The sequence below is a fragment of the Macaca mulatta genome, chromosome 5, assembly GCF_049350105.2.
Source record: "Macaca mulatta isolate MMU2019108-1 chromosome 5, T2T-MMU8v2.0, whole genome shotgun sequence".
NCBI lineage: Eukaryota > Metazoa > Chordata > Mammalia > Primates > Cercopithecidae > Macaca > Macaca mulatta.
In genome coordinates this window covers 193,131,658-193,156,826 of record NC_133410.1, presented here as the reverse complement: position 1 = coordinate 193,156,826, position 25,169 = coordinate 193,131,658, and the positions used below count along the sequence as shown (strand labels likewise).

The following is a 25,169-nucleotide window of genomic DNA, read 5'->3' as shown; positions in this document are numbered from 1 at the left end:
GGGTTTAAAATTTTTATTGTTGAGGTGTGAGATCAAAAACATTTGGGAAGTGGCCTGTTTAATTGATTTTGATTTTGTTAGTTGAACAAAGATTGTTTTGTACTCCATTGTAAGGGAATAAACTTCAGTATTGCCCAAATAGCCAGACTTTTAAAGTTGTCTTCTTTTTTGTCTTTTGAAAGATCCTCCTTTACATAGCACAGCTATATATGCTGATGAAGAAGAATTCTCCAAACTTGGTGGACTATCTATCCCTTCAACTCCTCCAGGAAAAGAAGCAAAAATAAGGTACTGGTATATTTCAAGCAATTGTTTATTCATGGTTAATGGGATTTCTGAGATAGAAGCTAATAAAAAGAAAGCGTTTTAAGATACTTTGAGCCAACTTGTTATGCTTTTTCTCAAGAGAACTGAGGCATAAAAACTTTATTAATAATTGACAATTACGATAATTATAATAGCTATGATAACTGACAGAATTCACACCTGATTATCCTAGAAATCATGCCTAGGAAGATAGTTTAGCTTTGAGTCAAATAAGAAAGGAGGGAAAGATTTTATGAGCATAAAATTTTAGGTGATTTTTGGGAGGTCTCTTTCATTTACCAACTAATGATCACAAATGAGATGTTTCCTTGTATATGGTAGGTGATGATTACAAAGCAATACAAAGCCTGTTTCAGATGCATTGTTCCTGAGGCGCATTGGTTTGAGTCTTTCAGATTTATGTGAACGTATAGGTCAGGAAAATCTCTATAAAAATGATTTCATAGAGAAAACTTGGGAGCAAGTTATATAATGCAGAACTCTTCGATAACTGTAGTACTCATTTTAAGTTGTTATCTAGAGCAGCTCTTTGACTTATGGACCTCTATTGGGTAATAGGTCAGTTCTAGTTACTAAATGTATTTAGCAAGTATCAAAAGTGCAGTGTTTGTTTCTTTATTTGTTTTTTTTGAGATGGAATCTTGCTCTGACTCCCACACTGGAGTGCAGTGGCGTGATCTGGGTTCACTGCAAGCTCCGCCTCCCGGGTTCACGCCATTCTCCTGCCTCAGCCTCCCGAGTGGCTGGGACTACAGGCGCCCACCACCACACCCAGCTAATTTTTTTTGTATTTTTAGTAGAGACTGGTTTCACCGTGTTATCCAGGCTGGTCTCCATCTCCTGACCTCATGATCCGCCCACCTTGGCCTCCCAAAGTGCTGGGATTACAGACGTGAGCCACCGCGCCCGGCCAAAACTGCAGTTTTAAAACAAATATTCCAGTTGGGCAGAAATCTGAGAAGTCATTTTGAGATTGTCTATACTAGGGAAGTTTTATAGTACTTGGTTATTTTGGAGACTCACTCTGTCACCAGGCTGGAGTGCAGTGGCGCTGTCTCGGCTCACTGCAACCTCCACCTCCTCAGTCCAAGCAATTCTTCTGCCTCAACCTCTCGAGTAGTTTGGACTACAGGCGCATGCCACCATGCCCAGCTAATTTTTGTATTTTTTAGTAGAGATGGGGTTTCACCATGTTGGCCAGGATGGTCTTGATCTCCTGACCTTGTGATCTGCCCGCCTTGGCCTCCCAAAGTGCTAGGATTACAGGTGTTAACCACCGCTCCTGGCTGACTCCAGTTTTATATGTTACTGAAAATCAGTAGAAGTCATACATTTGGAAAACATGCACTCTAAATAGTGGTGAATGTAATTTTTAAAGAGGAATACTTTGAGTAAACATTCACATGGTTTAAAAATATAAAAAGGTGTATAGTAAGTCTTCATATCATGTCTACTATCCATCTAGCTCCTAGAACCCACTTCTTCCCTCTCCCTTATTATTTTCTCATATGTCCTTCCAGAATTTCTTGGTGCATATAAAAGTAAATATGAAACACATTTTAACCCTTTTTTTGTGTACAAAAGGCAGCATAGGTTGCTACCTAGCTTTTTTCACTTACTACATCTTAGAGATCTTTACATGTCAATACACGTGGAGCTTTCTCATTGTTCTACCCTTTCCACAGCATGAGTGTTCCTTAGTGTGATTATCCAGTCCTGTATGAATGGGCAGTCAGGCTGTTTCCAGTCTGTGCTCTCACTCCCAGTGCCACTGGGAGTGCCATTTCACACTTGTGCTTGTGTATCTATAGGATATAGTCATAAAAGTGAAATTCTGAGTCAAATGAAATGTGTTTGTCATTTTTATAGTTATTGCCACATTGCCACCAAAGTGAGATCAAACTTGGATTTTTGCCAATGTGATAGGTCAAAAATGCTATCCCAGCCTAGTTCTAATTTGTATTCTTCTTAGGAATGATTGAACAGCAATTATTTAAAAGCTCTTGAATTTGTCTTTCTGCAAACTGTTTATATCCTTTTTACTATAGTTGATGTTGGTCATTTTCTTCATGACTTCATTTAAACATTAGTGAGATGAGCCCTATGTTACAGTTTTTTTTTTTAACTGGTTCATCTGTCTTTTGACAAAACACCTAATGGTGGTGTTTTTTTTTCCAACATAGAAAATGTTTAGTTTTATTTAGATACGGTGATATATTTATCACTCTTAGCGTTTAGGGATTTTGAGTCATAGTTAGGAAGATGTCTCCCTTCATGTTTTCTTTTAGAACTTGTATGATTTGTATTAAAATCCTTGATCTTTTCTATTCTTGTGAGGTATAAATGCAACTTTTCTCATTGTTTTCTCATTTTTTTAAATGACTTTTAAGAGCTACTTGTTAAGTTAAAAGCAAAGTTACAATTTTTATTGGGTTGAGGTAAATTTATACATTTATTTATAAAAGTTGATCTTTATTAGTTTTGGATTTGGTTTGTTCTTGCTTTTCTAGTTCTTTAAGATGCATCATTAGGTTATTTATTTAAAGATTTTCTTTTTTGATGTAGGCACTTACAGCTGTGAACTTCCCTCTTAGTATTGCTTTTGTGGTATCCCATAGGTTTTGGTATGTTGTGTTTCCATTATCATTTGTCTCAAGAAATTGTTCAGCTTCCTTCTTAATCTCTTAATTGACCCACTGGTCCTTCATTAACATTTTTTCTCTGTGTGTTTGTATAACTTCCAAAATTCCTCTTGTTATTGATTTCTAGTTTTATTCCACAGAGAAGATACTTGATATTTCAGTTTTTAAAAAATGTTTTAAGACTTGTTTTGTGACCTATCACATGGTCTGTACTTGAGAATGATCCATGTGCTGAGGAAAAGAATGTGTATTCTGCAGCTGTTGGATGAAATGTTCTATAAATATCTGTTAGGTTCATATGGTCTACAGTGCAGATTAAGTCTGCTGTTTCTTTATTGATCTTCTGTCTGGAAGATCTCTCCAGTGCTGAAGGTGGGGTGTTGAAGTCTCCAGCTAATGTATTGGGGTCTGTCTCTCCCTTTAGCTCTAATAATATTAGCTTCATCTATCTGGGTGTTCCAATGTTGGGTGCATGTGTATTTAAAATTGTTGTATCCTCTTGCTGAATTTGACCCCTTTTGTCATTACGTAGTGACCTTCTTTGTCTCTTCTTACAGTTTCTGTCTCAAAAATCTAGTTTATCTGAAATAAGTATAGCTATTCTGCCCTTTTTTTGGTTTCCATTGGCATGGAATATCTTTTTCCGTACCTTTATTTTCAGTCTGTGTGTATCTTTATAGATGAAATGTGTTTCTTGTAGGCAACAAATCATTGGGTCTTTTTTTTCCCCCCCAATCCAGCCATTCTATGTCTTTTGATTGGAGAGTTTAGTCCATTTACATTCAGTGTTACTATTGCTAAGCAGGGACTTACTCATGCCATTTTATTTTTTGTTTTCTGATTGTTTTGTGGCCCTCTCTTCTTTTCTTCCTTCCTGTCTTGCTTTTAGTAAAGGTGATTTTCTCTGGCAGTGTGATTTCTTGGTCTTTTTATGTATTTGTTGTTTTTTTTTAATTTGAGGTTACCATGAGGCTAGCAGGTACTGCCATATAACCCATTATTTTATGCCATTAACAACTTAACCCTGCTTTCATATACAAGCAAAAAAAAACTAATAAAAACTCTACACTTTCACTTTGCTCCCCCACTTTTTAACTTTTTGTTTTTACTTTTATTGTACTGTTTATGTTTTGAAAAGTTATTTTTGATTGGTTCATCTTTTAGTCTTTCTACTTACAATGAGAGTAGTTTACACACATCAGCTACAGTGTTATCTTTTTCCGTGTACTTAATATTACCAGTGAGTTTTATACCTTCAGGTGATTTATACTGCTCATTAATGTCCTTTTCTTTCTGCTTGAATTACTCCCTTTAGCATTTCTTTTGGGACAGGTCTGGAGTTGATAAAATTTCTCAGCTTTTGTTTGGGAAAGTCTTTATTTCTTTTTCATGTTTGAAGGATATTTTCACCAGATATATTCTTATAGGGTAAAAGTTTTTTTCCTTCAACACTTTAAATATATCATGCCAGTCTCTCCTGGCCTGTAAGGTGTCCACTGAAAGTCTGCTGCCAGACATATCGGAGCTCCATTGTAAGTTACCTGTTTCTTTTCTCTTGCTGCTTTTAGATTCTTTATCTTTGACCTTTGGGTGTTTTATTATTAAATGCCTTGAGGTAGTCTTCTTTGGGTTAAAGCTGCTTGGTGTTGGTTGTATAACCTTCTTGTACTTGGATATTGATACCTTTCTCTTGGTTTAGAAAGTTCTCTGTTACTACCTTTTTGAATAAACTTTCTACCCGCCTTTCTCTACCTTTCTTTAAGGCCAGTAACTCTTTGATTTGCCCTTTGAAGCTTTTTCTAGACCCTGTAGGCATGCTTCATGACTGTTTTTTCTTTTTTCTTTTCTTTCCTCTGTATTTTCAAATAGCCTTTCTTCAAGCTCACTAATTCATTCTTCTGCTTGATAGATTCTGCTATTAAGAGACTCTGATGTATTCTTTAATATGTCAGCTACATTTTTCAACTACTGAATTTCTGCTTGATTTTAAAAAATTATTTCAATTCTTTGTTAAAGTGATCTGATAGAATTCTGAATTCCTTCTCCGTGTTATCTTGAATTTCTTTGAGTTTCCTCAAAACAGCTATTTTGAATTCTCTGTCTAGAAGGTCACGTATCTGCTGTTTCCCCAGTATTGGTCCCTGGTGCCTTATTTAGTTCATTTGATGAGGTCATGTTTTACTGGATGGTCTTGATGCTTACGGATGTTTATCAGTGTCTGGACATTGAAGAGTCAGGTATTTATTGTAGTCATTGGAGTGTGGGCTTGTTTGAATCCATCCTTTTTGGGAAGGCTTTCCAGATATTTGAAAGGACTTAGGTGTTGTGATCTGCATTAGGGGGTCTCATGACCCTGACTGGTGCCCTGTGCTACTGTGGCTGAGCTGGTATCCAAGATGGAAAACAAAGTCCTCTCCACTCTTCTCTCTCCTCTCCTCTCGCAGAAGAAAGAGGTCTCTTTTGGAGCCATGGGCTGTGCTGCCTGGGCCTGGGAGAGGGGTGATGCCAGCACACCCTTAGCCACACTGGTTGGTGTCTCAGTAGGTCTCATGCCCCCACAGTCCACTGGCTCCAAGCCCAGCTCAGCACTAGGAGTTACCATCCTTGTGGCCTAGACTGCCCCTCAGGCTCACGTGGGGCCGCAGAGCACTTTAGCCCACAGTGGCAAGGCTTGTCAGAGCTCTACCTCCCACTGCTAAGATGGGCAATTCCCCTCACACCAGGACTAGTCCAAATGCTCCCTCTGTGTGTGGGCATCAGTTTAGTTCAGCCTGGTTCAGCTTTCCACTGTTAAAGTACAGCGCTTATTACAAAGCAAAGCTGCAAAATCACTGCGCTCTCCCCCTAAGAGCACAGATTCTCTGTGCCACGCAGCCACTGTTGGAGATGGGGAAGGGGTAGCGTCAGCGATTGTAGACTCTTTCCTACCCTCTTCAGTGTGTCTTTCAGCGATAGGAAGTCAAGAACAGGCACTGTGAGTACTCAGCTGACTTTTGTTTCCTGTGAAGGTGCTCCCTTTGCGTAGATAGTTGTTAAACTTGGTGTTCCTGCGGGGACAATCAGTGGAGCCCTCTGTTCAGCCATCTTGCTCCTGGCTGTTTCCTCTCCTGTTTTTTTTTCTTTATGTGTAGGTGATTCTGTTCTCAGCCCTCTCTTCTCTGGCCCTCTCTTCTCCATCTAACCCCAGTTCACGCTCATGGTTTTAACTACCTGTGTGCCACCGTTTCTCAAGTTTGTCTCTTGTCCAGACCCTCTCCTGAGTTCCAAGATGTCTTGCACATTGGCCATATTTCTCTAGATGCCCATAGGCACCTCACTCAACAAAGGTAAAACTGAGCTCCTTTTCCTTCTCATCTAGTGTCAGTGAACTCTTTTGGTATTCTCTAGGTTAATAGTCTTGCCATTCACCCAGTCCCCTCCAATCCAGCAATCTGGGAATCAGTCCTGGTATGTTCTGTCTGGCCAGTCCTATTTTTCTGGCCTGTGACTGCCTTGAGAATCCGTTTTTCCTTTCCACAACCCTGCCACCTCCCTGTGGCTGCCATGGTTTGGGGACTTCACTCTTACCAGCATTCCTGCGGTAGTTTCCTGTCTGGTGTCCTTATCTCTCGTGCCAGCTCCCTCTGGCCTACCTTCCCATACACCTTCCAGAGTGATCTTTTGAAACCCCAGTCTCGTCTTACTCCTACGTCCACGTCCTGTTAGGGCTCTCCTTTGTCTGTATGCATGGCATAGAGGGCCCCCGTGCCAGTTTGGATCCTTGGGTGAGTAGACACTGAGGCAGTTAGGAATGGAAGGGGTTTATTAGTGATATCTGTGAAGGGTAAAGTTGGAAGAAGCAGGATGGGGCAGAGATGGCCTCAAATTGCACTGCCGTGCCTACAGTTCTGAACAAGCCACTGCGGAGCTCTGGAGGAGTGAGGGCTGTTAAAAGGAGGCCTGACCTGTATTAGGCAGAAACGTCGAGGTCCCAGACCCTTGCTGTGCTTACTTGTTGGCTAGAGACTGCCCACAGCTATAGCCTCTGCCCAGATGCTGCAGTGGATCTAGAAGACGCTGCAGCTGGAGGCTGGCGCTGACCATAGGAGATCCATGCAGCATGCCCATGTGGGTACCCTGCAGCCCTTCAGTCATAGCCTTTGGCTTTTCCCGAGCGTTTGTTATCTTCTCTTAGAAAATACATTTTATCCGTGCTCTGTTGCACGTTTCTTGAACGTGCCAGGCTGTTTTACACCACCATGCTTTTACATTAACTTTTCCATCTGCTTTAAATGTCCTTCTCCACACTTGTTTTCCTGAAAAAAGTTTTTTACCAGTCACCGCCAAGTGTCATAACTGTGATGCCTTTCCTAATACCCAAGCCATGTCTCCACATCATCTTCTCTGTCAGGTGCTTGCCAGGTCATCACTCTGCACTATCTTTGGCCTTCCTACTAGACAGTGAACCCTTTGAAGGAAAACCTCTCAATTTTGAAGTAATTTTATTCACTGTACTTTGTATTTTGAGGTTGGTGTTAAATAAATTTGTTGTATTGAACAAAATGAAAAGATGAATTTTCATAGCCCATCAGAAGTTAGGACTATTTTTTTCCTTTTTAAAGGATAAAATGTGTTCCCTTTTCTATCACCTAAGGATGGGCCTAGTGGATTAGCTTTTAGTACAAATGATGGCCCATATGCCTGGGACTGGTAACTTGGAGAAAAGTGCAATTCTCAGACATCACCACAGGTGCTGCAGTAATGGAACAGGTTACTTGCTTGCCTGGGATAAACTCATGTGGCCTGGGTATGGGAAGATGTGGGAGGCAGCAGTAAACCTGGGAACATGGCAGGCTTGTATGTGACAAGTAGGATATTTCCTCATTAAATTGAGTCTGTTTTCGTGTTGGATGAGCAAGTTGGAGAAGACATGCGAATATAAATGGAATGTGTACAAGATATTGATGACTTGTACTTTTTACAGTTCAGACACTTCTGGAAATGAAGCAAGTGCAATCGAATCTGTAAAAATTAGTGCAAAAAAGGTATGTAGGAGTATTCGCTCTATTTTAATTTGTAATATAGTTTGATTGGATTCAAATAGAAAATGTTCTGTAAAATATTTCATTTCCTCTTTAGATTGGATGCAAATAGAGAAAATATTCCATAGCAACATTTTTCATAAAGTTCTATTTTTAGAATATACTTTTATAGTAAAAAGCAAAATATTTTTGTATCTGAAGTGTTTTTCATTAAAGAGGTCTCACATCTCTATGTACTTTGTCAATTTTCATAGCATTCTTGTACTGTGGTTAGGTCGTGATTTTAAAAGGCAGAGGGAATTGTTGGGAGTGTTTATTGTAACCTTTGATTTAGGTTTCCTGTCCTATCCATTAATTATGTTGCTGTCTTCCTATTATGTTCAGTTTTGAAGTTTAGAAGTGAGTAATGTGGACTGTATATATGTTTTCTACTATTACAGTAAGAATTATAAGCATTTCTATTTTCTAAATAAGTACTGCTGTTTTTTTCTTTTACACAGCCAGGAAGAAAGCTCAAGCCCATTAGTGATGACTCTGAAAGCACTGAAGGAAGTGATACAAGAAGAAAAGTTAAATCAGCAGAGAAAACAAATATACAGCGTCATGAGGTTATTCCAACTACAGCATCTTCAGAACTTTCAGAGAAACCAGCTGAGTCGGTCACTTCTAAAAAGACAGGACCCCTTAGTGCCCAGCCCTCTGTTGAAAAAGAGAACTTGGCACTAGAAAGTCAATCGGTAAGAATGTCAGCCATCCCCAAGGAGAGCAAAAAAGGTTTATTGAAAAATTTTGGGGAAGAAAATGAAGCATTTTCTCTTTCCTTCATATCTTTTCAAAGATAAATTTTATATTTTCCTTAATGTAATAAAAATGTTTGTTTTAGAAAATCTAGATGGTATGGCCGGGTGCAGTGGCTCACGCCTGTAATCCCAGCACTTTGGGAGACCGAGGCAGGGGGATCACCTGAGGTCAGGAGTTCAAGACCAGCCTGGGCAACATGGTGAAACCCCGTCTCTACTAAAAGTACAAAAATTAGCTGGATGCAGTGGCGCATGCCTGTAATCCTAGCTACTCAGGGGGCTGAGGCAGGAGAATCGCTTGAGTCCAGGTGGCGGAGGTTGCAGTAAGCTGAGATTGCACCACTGCACTCCAGCCTGGGTGACAGAGCAAGACTCCGTCTTAAAAAAAAAAAAAAAAAAAAAAAAAACTAGAGGGTATGGAAAAGAAGATAAAATCACCTATAATTCCATAACCCAAAATAACCACGTCTTTTGGTCTATGCTGTTCAGTCCTTTCAGTGAGCTTTAATTACCCTGAGATCATATACTTGTTATTAAGTATTCAACAATGCGTAACATTCCATTCATGGCATGCCATAGTTAATCTCTTACTAATGAAGAATTGCTATTTAAAAAATTATAAGTGCTTTGATGAATTTTGTTGTAGCTAAATATTCGTGCATTCCTTAGATCATTTCCTTAGAAAAAAACTACTGATAAGAATTCTGGGTCTTAGGCCAGGCGCGGTGGCTCATGCCTGTAATCCTACCACTTTGGGAGGCCAAGGCATGTGGATCACCTGAGGTCAGGAGTTCGAGACCAGCCTGGCCAACATGGCAAAACCCCTTCTCTACTAAAAATACAAAAATTAGCCGGGTGTGGTGGTGCATTCCTGTAATCCCAGCTACTCAGAAGGTTGTAGCAAGAGAATCAACTTGAACCCAGGAGGCGGAGGTTGGAGTGAGCTGAGACTGTGCCACTGTACTGGGCAATAGAGTGAGACTCAGTCTCAAAAAACAAAGAACTCTGGGTCTTATTGGTTCTAAAATTCTTGACATATAATATCTTTTGGCAAGTTCTTAATATGTGATTAATTCATTTGGACTTAATTGAATAAATAATTTATGCTCATGTTTGAAAACTTTTTGAAGTATAGTAAATTGTCCCTGCTACCCTGTCTTCTTCACCTTTCCACCTGCTAAACATACACACAGGTAACCTTATACTTTCTTATATATCTTTCAAATTTCCTTTTGTACATGTAAACAAGTATGAATGTATATTCTTATTTTTATTTCCTGTCTTTACACAAATTGAAGCAAACTATGATCTCTGTTGTTGATCTGTCTTGGTGAACATCCCATGTGCACTTGAATTTGCAGTTGTGTTCTGTAAATGTCAGTTGAGGTCAAGTGTAGTTCAGAGATTTTGTCTCCTTACTCTTGTTTTTGGTGATGGGGGTTGGTCTGCTTGATCCATCAGTTACTTAGAGGAGGTATTTTTTTAACTTCTGCTAAAAGTCCATTGACTTTTGATGTAATTTTAAATATGGTGAGGTTCACATCTACCATACTCTGTTTTCCATTTGCTCCTGTTTTCTGTCTCTCTTAGAACTCATTTTGGATTAGTTGAACGTTGTTTTTGTATTCTATTTTATTTTCTCTATTGACTTCTTAGCTGTACCTTTTTAAATTTTTTTCAGTGGTTGCTCCTGGGTTAAAAATGTACATCCTTAAATTAACAAAGTCTATTTAGAATCAGTGTGTTATCACTTCATACATTCTACTTGACAATTAACTACCTCCCACTACATAAATGTAATTACGTAACAATATTATGTATAATTCTATTTATCCATCCCCATCCTCTGTGCTGTTTTGTCTTGTTTTACTTCTGTGTTACAAATCTAACCTTACAGTATTGTCATTTCTGCTTGAAAGAGTTGTTTTTTAAAAAAAAAAAAATATGAGAAGCAGCAGCTCTGTAGTCTTCTACCTGTTCCTCTCTCCAGTTCACTGATTGCCTGCCTATAGATACTAGTTTCCATTTGTTACCTTTTTCCATCAGCCTACAGAATATCTTCTAGCATTTCTTTCATGGCAGGTCTGCTGGTGACAAATTCTCTCAGATTTTGTTTATCTGGAAGTGTTTTTATTTCAACTCTGTTTTTGAAGGATATTTCACTGGCTGTGGAATTCTGAGTTGACAGATTTATTCCCCAGCTCTTTATACCATTCCGTTGTCTTCTGGTCTCCATGGTTTCTGATGAGCTGTGAGTTGTCTCTTTCCCACGTACATTTACCTTGTCCTGTGCCCCCAATGCTGCTTGCCCTTCATTATCAACTATGTTGTTATCCTCACGATAGCGTTTTCTGGTAGGCTTTATGTGGTCTCACCCGGCACATGGGCAGTACTTAGACAAGGCCTCTTAGGACCCCCGCTCCACAGGCACCTGTGCTCTCCTGAGCAGCTTATTCCAAGTGCCTCTCAGCTGGGTAGGATTGTCATGCCCTGCTTAGACTTCAGCTCACTATACCCCATTTAGAAACTCTGTGTGCGTGGAGTGGGGGTGGTAGTCATAGGGTTCACCTTCCAAGTTTCCCCTTTCTCCTGGAACTCAGTCTTGTATTGCCTGTTGTCCAATGCCTGAATAAAATTGCCACCCCTTTTCCCCCATTTTATGGTTGTTTATGGCAAGAGAGCTAGTTTGGAAGCTGTTACTTCACCGTAGCTGGAACAGAAATTTGAGCTGATTCCACATGTTATTATCTTAAGTAATAAAAGTTCAACTTTCCCATCAAGGCAACAATTGTTATAAGTCAGCTGAAAGTTTTATTTGCTCTTATTTTGTGATGGTTTTGTTTGCAATGCTTCCTTATATTAATGTAGATAATTTATATAACTAATCTGTTTTACAACTAAATGAGAATTATAGCTAAAGTTTTTTTTCTTCTTGAGATGGAGTCTCGCTCTGTCACCCAGGCTGGAGTGCAGTGGTGCAATCTCAGCTCACTGCAACCTCTGACTCCTCCCAGGTTCAAGCAGTTCTTCTGCCTCAGCCTCCCCAGTAGCTGAGACTACAGGCGTGCGCCACCACACCCTGGCAATTTTTGTATTTTTAGTAGAGGTGGGGTTTTACCATGTTGGCCAGGCTGGTCTGGAACTCCTGACCTCAAGTGATCTGCCTGCCTCAGCCTCCCAAAGTGCTAGGATTACAGGCATGAGCCACTATGCCCAGCTAAAATATTGAATGACAGTTTGGTAACAGTCTTAATCCTTATGTTTTAAGAGAAAGAAAACTTCTTAAAACCTTAATGCTTTTTTTTTTTTTTTTTTGTAGAAAACTCAGAAAAAAGGGAAGATGTCTCATGGCAAAAAGAAGAAATCAAGAAGTAAAGCCGTAGGCTCAGGTAGAGAATGATGTTTTATATTTTGTCACTCGTTCAGGAATTTCATGAGAGAAATAAGACCCTATTCTTAATTTGTTATAGTTGTAAATTGTAAGTACATAAAATTGCCACTTTTAAAAATTAGGAATATGTGACTTTGAAGTAACATTTTTTTCTAACATTTTGTTATGAAAATTTTCAGCATACAACTAAGATGGAAAAAAAATTTATATATTTATATACCCACTACTTAGATGTTACAGTTAACATTTTATTATTTACTTTATTAGATAGGTAGTAAAGTTAGTATTAATCCATTAATGCAGTTTTTAAGGCATTTTAAAATAATGTAGACATCAGTACTTCCTCTGGAATACTTAAGTATGTACATGATTAACTGGAGTTCAGTGTGTTTACAGTTTTTTCTTTGAATGTAAAATGTACATGCAGTACAATGTGTAACTCAAGCCGCTGTCAACATGTGAAGTCTTTACTCCAGAAAGTTCTTTCATGTCATTCCCCACCCCATATCTCCGGAGGCAGTGGCTTCAGGGATGTTTTTTCTGCTATGGATTAGTTTTGTCTGTTCTGGGATTTTGTGTAGATGGAATCTCATAGTGTGTACTCTCTTGTGTAAGGCTTCTTTCACTCAGCATAGTTTTTTTGCAATCCATCTATGTTGTTTGGTATCATTTTTATTACTGAGCTTATTCCACTGTGTGATTACACCACAGTTGATCCAGTCTCTTACTGATGGACAGCTGAGTTGTTTTCAGGTTTTGGCTATTTGAATAAAGCTGCTGTGAACTTTTTGTTGTTGTTGTTGTTGAGACTGAGTCTTGCTCTGTTGCCAGGCTGGAGTGCAGTGGCTTGATCTCAGCTCACTGCAACTTCCGCCTCCCAGGTTCAAGTGAATCTCCTGCCTCAGTCTCCTGAGTAGCTGAGACTACAGGCCCACACCACCACGCCCGGCTAATTTTTTGTATTTTTAGTAGAGATGGGGTTTCACCATGTTGGCCAGGATGGTCTTAATCTCCTGACCTCATGATCCACCTGCCTTGGCCTCCCAAAGTGCTGGGATTACAGGTGTGAGCCACTGCAACCAGCCAGTGAACATTTTTATACACATTTCTTTGTGAACATATGTTTTCATTTCTCTTGGGTAAATAAAAAGGAGTGAAGTTGCTGAGTCATAGGGTAGGCATATGTTTAATTTTACAAGAAACTGCCAAACTTTGCAAACTGCATTCCCAAAGTGGTTGTATAACATAATTTTATACTCCTACCAGAAGTTTAAATGTTTAAATGCACAGTTTAAATGTTACTAAGAATATAATGAACAACTTCATGTGAATAAATTTAAAATAGATAGGGGAGGCTAGTGGGGAACGGGGAGAGGGAGAGGCTGGTCAGCGGGTACAAAGTTACAGTTAGATAGGTATAAGTTCAGGTGTTCTCTTGCACAGTAGGGTGACTATGGTTAACAGTGTTACACATTTCAAAACAGCTAGAAGAGAGGATTTTTAGTCTTCTTACCACAAACAAATGATAAATGTATGAGGTGATGGATATGCTGAATGCCCTAATTTGATTTTTTAGACAATACATATATGTATTGACACATCACACTGTACTCATAAATATGTACAATTACTATGTGTCAATTAAAAACAAAAATTTAAAAGTGAATCCACCCACCCCGCCAAAATAGAGGAAAAGGGGATATCCTCTTCTCCCCCATATTGTAACACATAAATATCTAGAAAAATGCAAGGCTAATGAAGCTGGATTTTGAAGAAGAAAACTGAAATAATCCTGTAACTATCAAATTGAAACACTAGTTTAAAATTTTTCTATTAAACTAACAAAAACTCCTCAATTCTATATAGTTTTATAGGCAGGTCTAATATAGCATTCCCCAAACTTTTTCGCACCAGGGACTGGTTTCATGGCAGACAATTTTTGCGTGGACGAGGATTGGAGATGGTTTTGGGATAAAACTGTTCCACCTCAGATCATCGGCGTTAGATTCCCAAAAGGAGCTCACAACCTAGATCCCTCGCATGTGCAGTTCACAATGAGGTTCGTGCTCCCATGAGAGTCTAATGCCACCACTACTCTGACAGGAGGTGGAGCTCGGGTGGTCATGCTCACTCGCCCCCCCCACCCTGCCACTCACCTCCTGCTGTGTGGCCCAGTTCCTAACAGGCCACAAACTGATACCGGTCTGTGGCTGGGGGCTTGGGGACCCCTGGTCTAACAGACATTTAATTCTAATCTTAGGGACCGTGACACCAAAAGATAGACCAGAAAAGAGACCCTGCATATATGGAAACTTGATGAATGTATGACAAAAATGTTGGCTGCTGGTCAGTGGGGAAAGGTGGTTCTGTGACAGTGTTTTCCCTGTAGAAAAATGAAATGAGACTGCCTCTGACTTGCAGCACACAAAAAAAGTTCTGAATTGAAGGCTTAAATATGACAGGTAAAATTGGACAATTTTTAGAGAAAATAAAGGAGTATCAATAAAAAGACAACTTAGTAGAAAAATGGGCAGATGACACCAACATTTTTACAGAAGAGGAAATAGTAAAATAAACATTTGGAGGGAGTGCATTCCTAATCACAGAAATTTAAATTCACAGCTACAGTGAGACACTCCTTTGCACCTCCTAGTTTGACACATATTTTAGCCTCTCAAGAGTCCATATTTAATGAGGATGTCACCAGTAGAGATCCTTAATCACTGCAGATATGAAGAGATGTAAGCACTTTGAAAATAATTTTGGCCATTCTCTGGCAAAGTTGAAAAAACATGCAGACTTTGAAACCTAGCAGTTGCTGGTGGGTGTATTTACTAGAGGAATTCTTGAACGTGTCTGTGTATCATGTGTATGAGTGCTCTTAGCATTGTCTTTCATGCTAGCAAAGTACTGCAAACAACTTATCACATTAGAATTGATAGATAAATTGCTGTGTACGTATGGAGTGGAATACAAAAGCAGAACTTTTACTGGTGCATAAGCAATTGTAAAAAGGTCAAAAACATTCTAAACTGCACATTGTTTAGGAATATATTTGTGTACAATAAAATTATAACAAAGAGTAATATGATGATAAACACAAAGTTCAGAAGGCATTGGAGTCAGGTACGCAGAGTGCTTCCAGTGTCTTATTAATGCTCTCTTTTTTTTTTTTGACCGAGTTTTGCTCTTGTCGCCCAGGCTGCAGTGAAGTGGCACAATCTCGGCTTCCTTCAACCTCTGCCTCCCAGGTTCAAGCGATTCTCCTGCCTGAGCCTCCTGAGTAGTTGGGATTACAGGCGCCCGCCACTACTCCCTGGCTAATTTTTTGATTTTTTTTTTTTTTTTTTTTTTAATAGGGGGTTTCACCATATTGGCTAGGCTGGTCTTGAACTCTTGACCTCAGGTGATCTATCCACCTCAGCCTCCCAAAGTGCTGGGATTATAGGTGTGAGCCACCACACCTGACCAGTGCTCTCCTTCTTAAGTTGTACTGTGGTCCTATGGGCAACCCTTTTATTATGCATATTTATATTATGCATATATAAATGTTGTCGTGTATAAAATAACTCATCATAGATCAATTCTGATGCCAAAATAAATGTTATGTTCAGTAAGAGTAGATAGCTTGGATATACGGTTCTTAATTAAACTTAAAAAAAAAATCTGTTGGTCCTGAGAGCTTAAGGAAGATTTTATTTAAACTAATAAGACCTTTAGATACTGTGTCTTTTATAAAAGCAGAACTAGGCCAGGTGCAGTGGCTCACGCCTGTAATCACAGCACTTTGGGAGGCCGAGGCGGGCGGATCACGAGGTCAGGAGGTCCAGACCATCCTAGCTAACACTGTGAAACCCTGTTTCTACCAAAAATACAAAAATAGCCGGGCGTGGTGGCGGGAGCCTGTAGTCCCAGCTACTCGGGAGGCTGAGGCAGGAGAATGGCGTGAACCCAGGAGGCAGAGCTTGCAGTGAGCTGAGATCGTGCCACCGCACTCCAGCCTGGGCGGCAAAGCGAGACTCTGTCTCAATAAATAAATAAATAAATAAATAAATGCAGAACTACTTTTTGCAGATTACTGGTTTTTCTAAAAATCATGGTGAGCTGAGTTTAGGTGAGTAAGGATTTATGTATATTGGGGTGGTGGCAGAATTATGGGTAACAGTGTTATGGGTCTGGCCTGGAAGTATTATTGGAATACTTTTTACTAACTTCTGTTCCTACTGTTTCTATTTTATAAATTAGTAGCAACAAAGACAGCAAAGTATTTACTATGTGCCAGTCATTATACTGAGTGTTTAATGTTATCTTCTCTCTCATTCTTATAATAAACCTATGAAGTATAGATATTATTTCCCCCATTTTTACAGGTGAGAAAATTGAGGTCTTAGGTTAAAAAACTTGTCTGAGCTTACACAGCCATAAGTGGGTTCAGCCAGTGTTTTGGGTGTATTAATGCCTAACAAACTACCTTAAAACTTACTAATCTAAAAACTATGTGTAGGCCGGGCACGGTGGCTCACACCTGTAATCCCAGCACTTTGGGAGGCCAAGGCGGGTGGATCACTTGAGGTAAGGAGTTCGAGACCAGCTTGACCAACATGGTGAAACCCCGTCTCCACTGAAAATACGAAAATTAGCCAGGCATGGTGGCACATGCCCGTAAATCCCAGCTACTCGGGAGGGCGAGATAAGCGAATCACTTGAACCTGGGAAGCAGAGTTCAGCCTGGGCAACAAAAGCAAAACTCTGTCTCAAAAAAAAAAAAAAAAAAAAATCTATATCTACAATTCAAATTTAGTCCATTGCCTGTTTTTGAAAATGAACTTTTATTGGATCACAGCCAGATTCACTCTTCTGTGGATTGTTTGTGGCTGCCTTCACACTACAATGGCAGAGTTGAACAGTTGGCCCATGAAGCCAACAGTAGTTACCTTCTGGCACTTCACTGAAGTTTGCCAGCCCCTGATTGACAATGGCCATCGTTTTATTTGCTTACAGTTTTGCTTTGGGCAATTCTGTTCGTTTAATGGCTGAGCTAGGGTGGAAGGTCTAAGATGACTGTTTTCATCTATCTGGTGCCTTGTTCCTCCTGCATGTGGCCTCTTTTTAAGTGGCTAGCTTGGGCTTGCCTGTTGTTCAGTAGTCAGAATTTCATGTGACAGTTGATGTCCAAGAGAGAGCATTGCAGGAGGTGTAAAGCAGAAGCTGCAGATACCCTGAGACCTGGCCTTTCACTCCTTCATGCTCTGTTGATCAAGCCGGTTATAGGGGGCTATCCCAGATTCAAGGGAATGGAAGTAGGGAAGAGTGGGAAAGAATTGGTGGCTGTTACTAATCCACCAGAGCCAAGAGTTACACTCAGGTCATTGTGAATCTGGAGACAAACTCTCAGTATGTTTGTCAGTTTTGTAGTATTAAACAAAGAATTATGGAAGAAGAGTAGACTTTCCTGCCAATGGCTTCTGTTAACATACAGAAAACTGGGGGCTGAGAATGATGGGTGCACCTGTAATCCCAGCACTTTGGGAGGCTGAGGTGAGAGGACTGCTTGAGCCCAGGAGTTCAAGACCAGCCTGGGCAACATAGTGGGACCCCACCTTTACAAAAAATTTTCAGAACTAGCCAGGCATAGTGGCATACACTTGTAGTCTCAGCTGTTTGGGAGGCTGAGGTGGGAGGATCACTTGAACCTAGGACTTCGAGGCTGTAATGAGTGCTGAGCATGCTACTGCACTGCAGCTTGGACAACACAGTGAGACCCTGTCTCAAAAAAAATTTTTTTAAAGAAAAAAAATTGAGGTATGCTTTGGAAATTGATAATAACACCTTACAGATGTATAGTATTTTATAGTTTTTATAAATGCATTCACAGATATTTTCTTGCTTGAGTCTCATAATAAAAAGGAGAGCATTCTTTTATTCCATTTATCATTGTGAGGAAATGGCCTCTGGAAGGTTAACTGACTTGCCTGAGATCTTATGACTATTAAGAAAGAAGCTCAAACTAGAACCAAGATCTGTCTTCAGATCCCTGTGTGGGATAGTACTGTATATTACTACAATTATTTAAATTAATACACTGAATAATCTTGCTGTATCCTACAAGATTATTAAAGGCCTATCAGATAGATTAAAATTCAGAAAATACAGCTAACAATGAAGAGCTTATCCCCAGTGATGTTAAATAACAGCACACTACTAAATAAAGATACAGTAAGGTGATTAAAAGGCAGCAATGCTTTTGGTTGCTTTAGCAAAAGTAGGAGAACCAGCAAGATAGCAGTTAAAGTGAAAGTATATGTAGGGGTTTGCAAGACTGCACAGGGGTAAGAGGTGAGTACGGCGCCTCCTGTCTGATTGTTCAGCTGTAGCTATCTTTTACAATTTGGTGAGACTATTTTTGTGGCAGGCTTTCAGAACCCTGGACCTACAGCCAAAATATGAATAACCAGCATGTTAACTTATCTTAATATTCTAGATACTTCTGACACTGTGGACATTTGGTGTCTAGAAGGAATGAAAACCAGTGACATCAAAGAGTTGAATATTGTTTTGCCTGAATTTGAGAAAACCCACCTAGAGCATAAGTAAGTCTTTTGATGATGTGGTATATTTACCTGATGAATTTCCCTTGAAGCACTGTTTTTGCTCATCATACAGTTTTTGTTATGTACTATTTTCATTGTCATTGTTTTAGATATTTTTACGTTTATTATAATTGTTTCTTTAATTCTTTGAAGAATTCATATGTTTTTAAATGTTCCAAATATGTAGACTTTTAAATTTATATTTGTGTATTAACCTTCTATCTTAAATATGTTGTGGTCAAAGATCATGGTCTGGTGATAATTTTTTTTTTTTTTTTTTTTTTTTTTTTAATTTTGAGGCTTTCTTTATGACCTGGTACATGATCTGTGTGCAATTTCTAATCATTGGATCTAGATAGACTCTAATTATTGGATCTATGTTCAGTATTTCTTGGTACTTCTATTCATTTGTGCTGTATATGTTTAGAGACTATTAGGAAAATCGTGTGTAAAATTGCTCTGTCTTGCAGACTGAACATTTTAGTTGGTCACGCACTCTATTCCTAAACATACTTTGTCTTAAAATTTATTTTACCTGATACTAATATGCATCATAGTTTTCTTTTGCTAGCATTTGCCAGATTTTTTTTTTTTTTTTTTTTTTTTGAGATGGAGTCTCGATCTGTCCTCAGGCTGGAGTACAGTGGTGAGATCTCGGCTCACTGCAACCTCCACCTCCCAGGTTCAAGCAATTCTCCTGCCTCAGCCTCCTAAGTAGCTGGGACTACAGGTGTGTGCCAACATGCCCAGCTAATTTTTGCATTTTTAGTAGAGACAGGGTTTCACCATGTTGGCTAGGATGGTCTCGATCTCCTGACTTCGTGATCTGCCCACCTTGGCCTTCCAAAGTGCTGGGATTATAGACGTGAGCCACTGCGCCTGGCCAGATTTTACATTCTTTTTAATTTCTTTTACTTCCAGCCTTTTTGCTACCTTAAATTTTAATTTCTTTATTCGTCTTTTTAAATCCAGTGTATCAGTCTTTGAATTTCAACTCGAGTTTAGTCCATTAGCATTTATTGTAATTATTGATATATCTTGAACAATATGTTAATATATTGTTACTTCTTTAACTTTTTTATTCCACTTTTTGATGTTCTGAATTTTTTTTAACTTAAAAAAATTGTATTTATAACTCACCACCTTTAATTCTAAATTAAGGTAGATAGAATTTCCCCTTCTGTTGTGTGTGTTTGTCTCTGTTTTTAAGACAATAACAAAATTTACTTAGGTATTTGATCACTTTTATCTCAGATATTTTCTTGCAATATCCTGTAGATAAGTATTTTCTCTTATTTAAATATTTCATCCAACACCACAGTGTGGCTCTTTATGTTGCAAAACTTCTAAACCTTCTGATTATTTTTATTATACCCTTGAATTTGAATGACAGCTTAGCTGGATATAATATTTTATGTTCTAAATTATTTTCTTAAATACTTTGGAAACTTTATATTCTTTTACATCGAGTGTTGCTTTTGGAAAATTTGATGTCTATCTAATTCTTATTTCTTTGAATGTGATCTGTTGTTTAGCTCTCTCAACTGTTAGTTTCTTTGATATTCTTAAATTTCACTATATTGAGCCTGACCTTTTCATTCCAAGGTTTAAAAAAAATTTTTTTTTAATCTATTGCTGCTGAACAAATTACTTTTTTTAATTCTAAGAATTTAAAATATTTTTATCCTAATTTTCTTTTTTGTTATCTTATTATCCTTTGCTTCATTCACTGGGAGATTTCCTCAATCTAAGAAATTAGATTTTCTAATTTATTCTTAGAAATATCCAGTCTGCCGTTTGTCCCATCTGTTGAGTTCTCTATTATATTTGTTTTTTGTTTTCTGTTTTTGTTTTTTTTTTTTTTTTTTTTTTTTTTTTGAGATGGAGTCTCACTCTGTCACCCAGGCTAGAGTGCTGTGGCGCAATCTCAGTCCCTGCAACCTCTACCTCCCGGGTTCAAGCAGTTCACCTGCCTCAGCCTCCCTAGTTGCTGGGATTACAGGCACCCACCACCACACCCAGCTAATTTTTTGTATTTTTAGTAGAGACGGGGTTTCACCATGTTGGCCAGTCTGGTCTCTAACTCCTGACCTCAAGTGATCCACCCACTGTTGCCTCCCAAAGTGCTGGGATTACAGGTGTGAGCCATCATGTCCAGCTATTTCTGCTGCTTTTTTTGTGTCTTGTATTTGTGTTTTATGCTGCTAATATCTTCCTTAGAATATCTGTTGAGCTAATTTCAAATTATTGGATCAGCTATTCTAAAATACCTGCTCTGGTAAGGTTTCGGATATAATATGTGTTTTCCTTTTGAAATGGTTGGGTTCCTCCAGCATCTTGTTATTCCAGTCTCTGAGTTTATTTTCCCCTGGGCCTGTCCCTTTCTGTCAGACAGTATGTACAGAAGAAGGCCAAACTCCAGTCTCTGTTAGTGCCTGTGAGTGCAGGGGGTGGGGTAAGCCCTAGGGTGGGCAGCCTCAGCTACTCATCTCACAAAACAGCCTGTCAGGTCAGTACTTCACTCCTCACCCTCCAGAGAGGAGCAGCAGGAAGAAAAGATGGACTCTGTGGGTCATCATTCTCCAGCATGGGGGTTTGACCGGGGAAGGGTGAGGAAACAGCTGCCCAAAGTCAGTCAGCCTCCCATGTTTTTCTCTAGGCCCAAGTCCAACCCCAGTTTCAGTCTTGATGAGGACACAGGGACCGAGGTCTAAGTTGCTGCAGGGGGCAGGGGAGCGGGGGTGGAGCAGGCACACTGTTGATGAGATCGGTGATGGGAAGAGGCAGGAGTCAGTTTCCCACAGCTGTCTATTCCTGCCCTGGCCACAGCGCCACTCCTCACAGCAGTCATCCTCTCTACATGACCTCACCCTCAGGGTTTTCACAGCTTTCTCCATTTTCTCTGTGGTATTCCCTCTGTAGTTCTGGGTGAGCTTGGGGAAAGGAGCCAGCCTGTCATGCCAATTCATCATCATCATTGTGGGAAGTACCTGTTTTACTCTTCTGTATATTCCAGAGCCAGTTTCCTGTTAAAACTAGCACAGTTAACACACCCAAGACCATCTTGCTTGTGTTATCCTTTTCCTATTCACAAATCTCTTATAGGAAGCTTATTATAGATTTCTGATGTTTTAGGGAAAATGGCATTGTCCCCTTCTAAATCATTTCTTATGTCAAGAACTTACTACCCAGTGGGTAGTAAGGACACAGGGACAGGTCTGAGTTGCTGCAGTGGGTAGTAAGTTCTTGATATAAGAAATGATTTAGAAGAGGCATAGTATTTTTCTTAGACTTATATAACATTGCAGTACAACTTTGTATTTTTGTCATACCAAATAAGAATTCTGGTGAATCACTGATCTCATTTTGTTTCCTTGACAGTGTGGTGTTCTCAGCCACGTGAAACACTTCACTCTTTCAAAATTAAGTCAACAACTATTTAAGGATCTGTTTTTAATATCCTGTACCTAGCACTCAGACCTGAATAGCTTCACTGTTATATCAGTATAAACTGACGATAAGCAGTTTATGTATAAGTAGGGAAGTATGCCATGAAATGCAACATTACAAACGCTTAGAATAGTCTATAGCTGATTCAATTAATTGAATTTTGCCAGATGTTTAAGTTGCTAGAATTTGGAAGAGCTGTCTTGTGTAGACCATCACCTTTGTGGTTGAAAGAATCTATCGATTTATCATTACAAGCCATATGCGGAGAGGCCTGACCAGCTTTTCTTATTTAAAAAAAAAAATTTCTTTAGATGGGGTCTCACAGTGTTGCCCAGGCTGGTCTCCAACTCCTGGGTTTAGGGGATCCTCCCACCTCAGCCTTCAGAGTAGTTGAGATTACAAGCATGTGCCATGATGACTGGCTATATTTAAAAAATATTCTAACATCTGAAAATAATGATTTGATATTTATATTGCATTAGAAATTCTTTTTTTTTTTTTAAGTGGGACTTATGTAAATTTTTAATTGTGCTAAAATACACATAACATAAAATTTGCCATTAAGTGTTTTTAAGTGCACAGGTCAGTAGTGTTAAGTATATTCATGTTGTTGTGCTACCAGTCTCCAGAACTTCTTTATCTTGCACAACTGACATTCTGTACCCATTAAATCACAATGTTCTATTCTTCACCCCATCTCTAGTGCTTGGCAACCACCCTTCTACTTTCTGTTTCTATGAATTTGACTACTTCGAATACTTCACATAAATGGAACCATCTAGTATTTGTCTTTTTGTGACTGACTTATTTCACTTAGCATGTCCTCAAGGCTCATCTGTGTGATAGCATGCATCAGAATTTCCTTCTTTGTTAAGGCTGTGTTTGTGCGTACACAGATGACCATTCCTCCATTCACTGTTTACCCATTCATTCATCAGTGGACACTTGGGTTGCTTCCACCTGTTGGCTGTTGTGAATAATGTTGCTATGAACATGCATCTATAGAAATACCTCATTATTCATGAATTTTTTTGTTTAGTTCAATGTGTAATAACAAGTTACAACTTTATTTTTTTTTTAATTAAATGTCTTTTGAGATAATTGTAGAATCACATGCAGTTGTGAGGAATAATATAGGGATTTTATCATATGTATAGGTTTGTGTATTGCATCACTGCCAGAATTCTTGTGTCCTCATGCCCTGTCTGTCCTCATGTTGCCCTTTTATAGCTACACCCACAGCCCCAAGCCCTGGAAACCACTAACCTGTTCTCCATTTCTGTCATTTCATCATTTCAAGAATGTTATATAAATGAAACTCTATAGTGTGCAACCTTTTGGGATTGGCTTTTTTCCACTCAGCATAATGCCTTGGAGATTCATCCAAGCTGTTGTATGATTCCATTCCACTACATTGCTAGGTAGCATTCCATGGTATGGATATACCATGGTTTGACATTCACCCATTGAAGGAATTTGGGTTGTTTCTAGTTTTGGGCTGTTACACACACAGTGCTGTGAACATTTGTATACATTTTTTTGTTTGAACCTGAGCTTCCATTTCTCTGGGATAAATGCCCAAGAGTGCAGTTGTTGGGTTATATGGTAATTGCATGTTCAGTTTTGTAAGGGACAGACTGTTTTCCACAGTGTATGATCCAGATTCTCTGCATCCTTGCCAGCATTTGGTGTTCTCACTAATTTTTATTTTAGCCATTGTGATAGGTGTGAAGTGTAGAAATATTTTCTCTTTATTGTGTGTTAACTGTGTGCACTTTGTTAAGCAACCCATCTCTGGAACTAAAGCCTTATGAAACGGTAGCTTTGTACCCGTTTGAGCAATGACTCCTCATTCCTCCCTCCCCCAGCAATCACTATTCTACTTTGTCTCTGTAAATCTAACTGCTCTGGGTACTTCATATGAGTGGAATCATACAATATTTGTCCTTTTGTGACTGTCTTATTTCACTCAGCATGATGTGCTCAAGGCTCACCCATGTCATAGCATGTGTCAGAATTTACTTTTTAAGGTGGAATCATATTCAGTCATATGAATACCCATTCATGTCTCTTAACAACAGGGATGTGTTCTGAGAACTGCATCCTTAGGCAGTTTTGTCATTGTGTTAACGTAGAGTGTACTTACACCAACTTAGATGGTGTAGCCTAGTACATGCCGTGGCTATATGATGTGTTGCCTGTTCCTCCCAGGATACACACTTGGACAGCAAGTTCATTCAATACTATGTCACTGTATTGAATACTGTAGGTAATTGTATCATGATGGTAAATTGTGTATCTAAACATAGAAAAGGTACAGTAAAAATATGGTATAAAAGATAAAAAATGAGCCTGGGCAACATAATGAGACCCATTTTCTACAAAAAAGTTAAAAATTAGACAGGCATGGTGGCATATGCCTGTAATTCCAGCTATACGGGAGGCTGAGGCAGGAGGATCACTGGAGTCGAGGAGTTTGAGGCTGCAGTGCTCCATGATCGCATTACTCAGTCCAACTTGGGTGACAGAGTAAGACCTTATCTCAAAAATAAATAAATAAATAAAAGGTAAAAAATGTTATACCTGTTTGGGGCACTTGGTAATTTATTATCAAGTTTTATGCAGTATACCTAACTATATACACAACTAGGCAACACTATAGGTTTGTTTACACCAGCATCGCGGCAAGTATGTGAATAATGCATTGTGCTATGACATTTTGATGGCAACAGTGTCACTAGGTGATAAGATATTTTTAGCTCCATTGTTTTATGGGTCTACCATTGTATGTGCCATCCATTGTTGACTGAGACATTGTTATATGGTCATGATTTTAACACATTTTCTTTATCCACTTATCTATCAGTGGACACTTGAGTTGTTCCCACCTTTTGGCTATTGTGAATAATGCTGCTACACACATTGATGTACAATTGATATTCAAGTCC

The 25,169-nt window shown here is 39.1% G+C and overlaps 1 protein-coding gene across 3 annotated transcripts in view; it reads left to right on the top strand.

The window, feature by feature from the left end:
* The window catches only part of CENPU (centromere protein U), a 43,465-nt gene that overhangs the window by 9,082 nt on the left and 9,214 nt on the right, over positions 1-25,169 (top strand). For all 3 annotated transcript variants that reach the window (XR_001445112.3, XM_015139596.3, XM_015139597.3), the window contains exons 4-8: positions 183-288; positions 7,933-7,993; positions 8,491-8,727; positions 12,110-12,179; positions 18,663-18,771. Coding sequence is in view for 2 of the 3 variants with exons in the window: in XM_015139596.3 (XP_014995082.3) it covers positions 183-288; positions 7,933-7,993; positions 8,491-8,727; positions 12,110-12,179; positions 18,663-18,771 (583 nt within the window). In the remaining variant the exon portion in view is untranslated. The remainder of the gene's footprint in view (positions 1-182; positions 289-7,932; positions 7,994-8,490; positions 8,728-12,109; positions 12,180-18,662; positions 18,772-25,169) is intronic.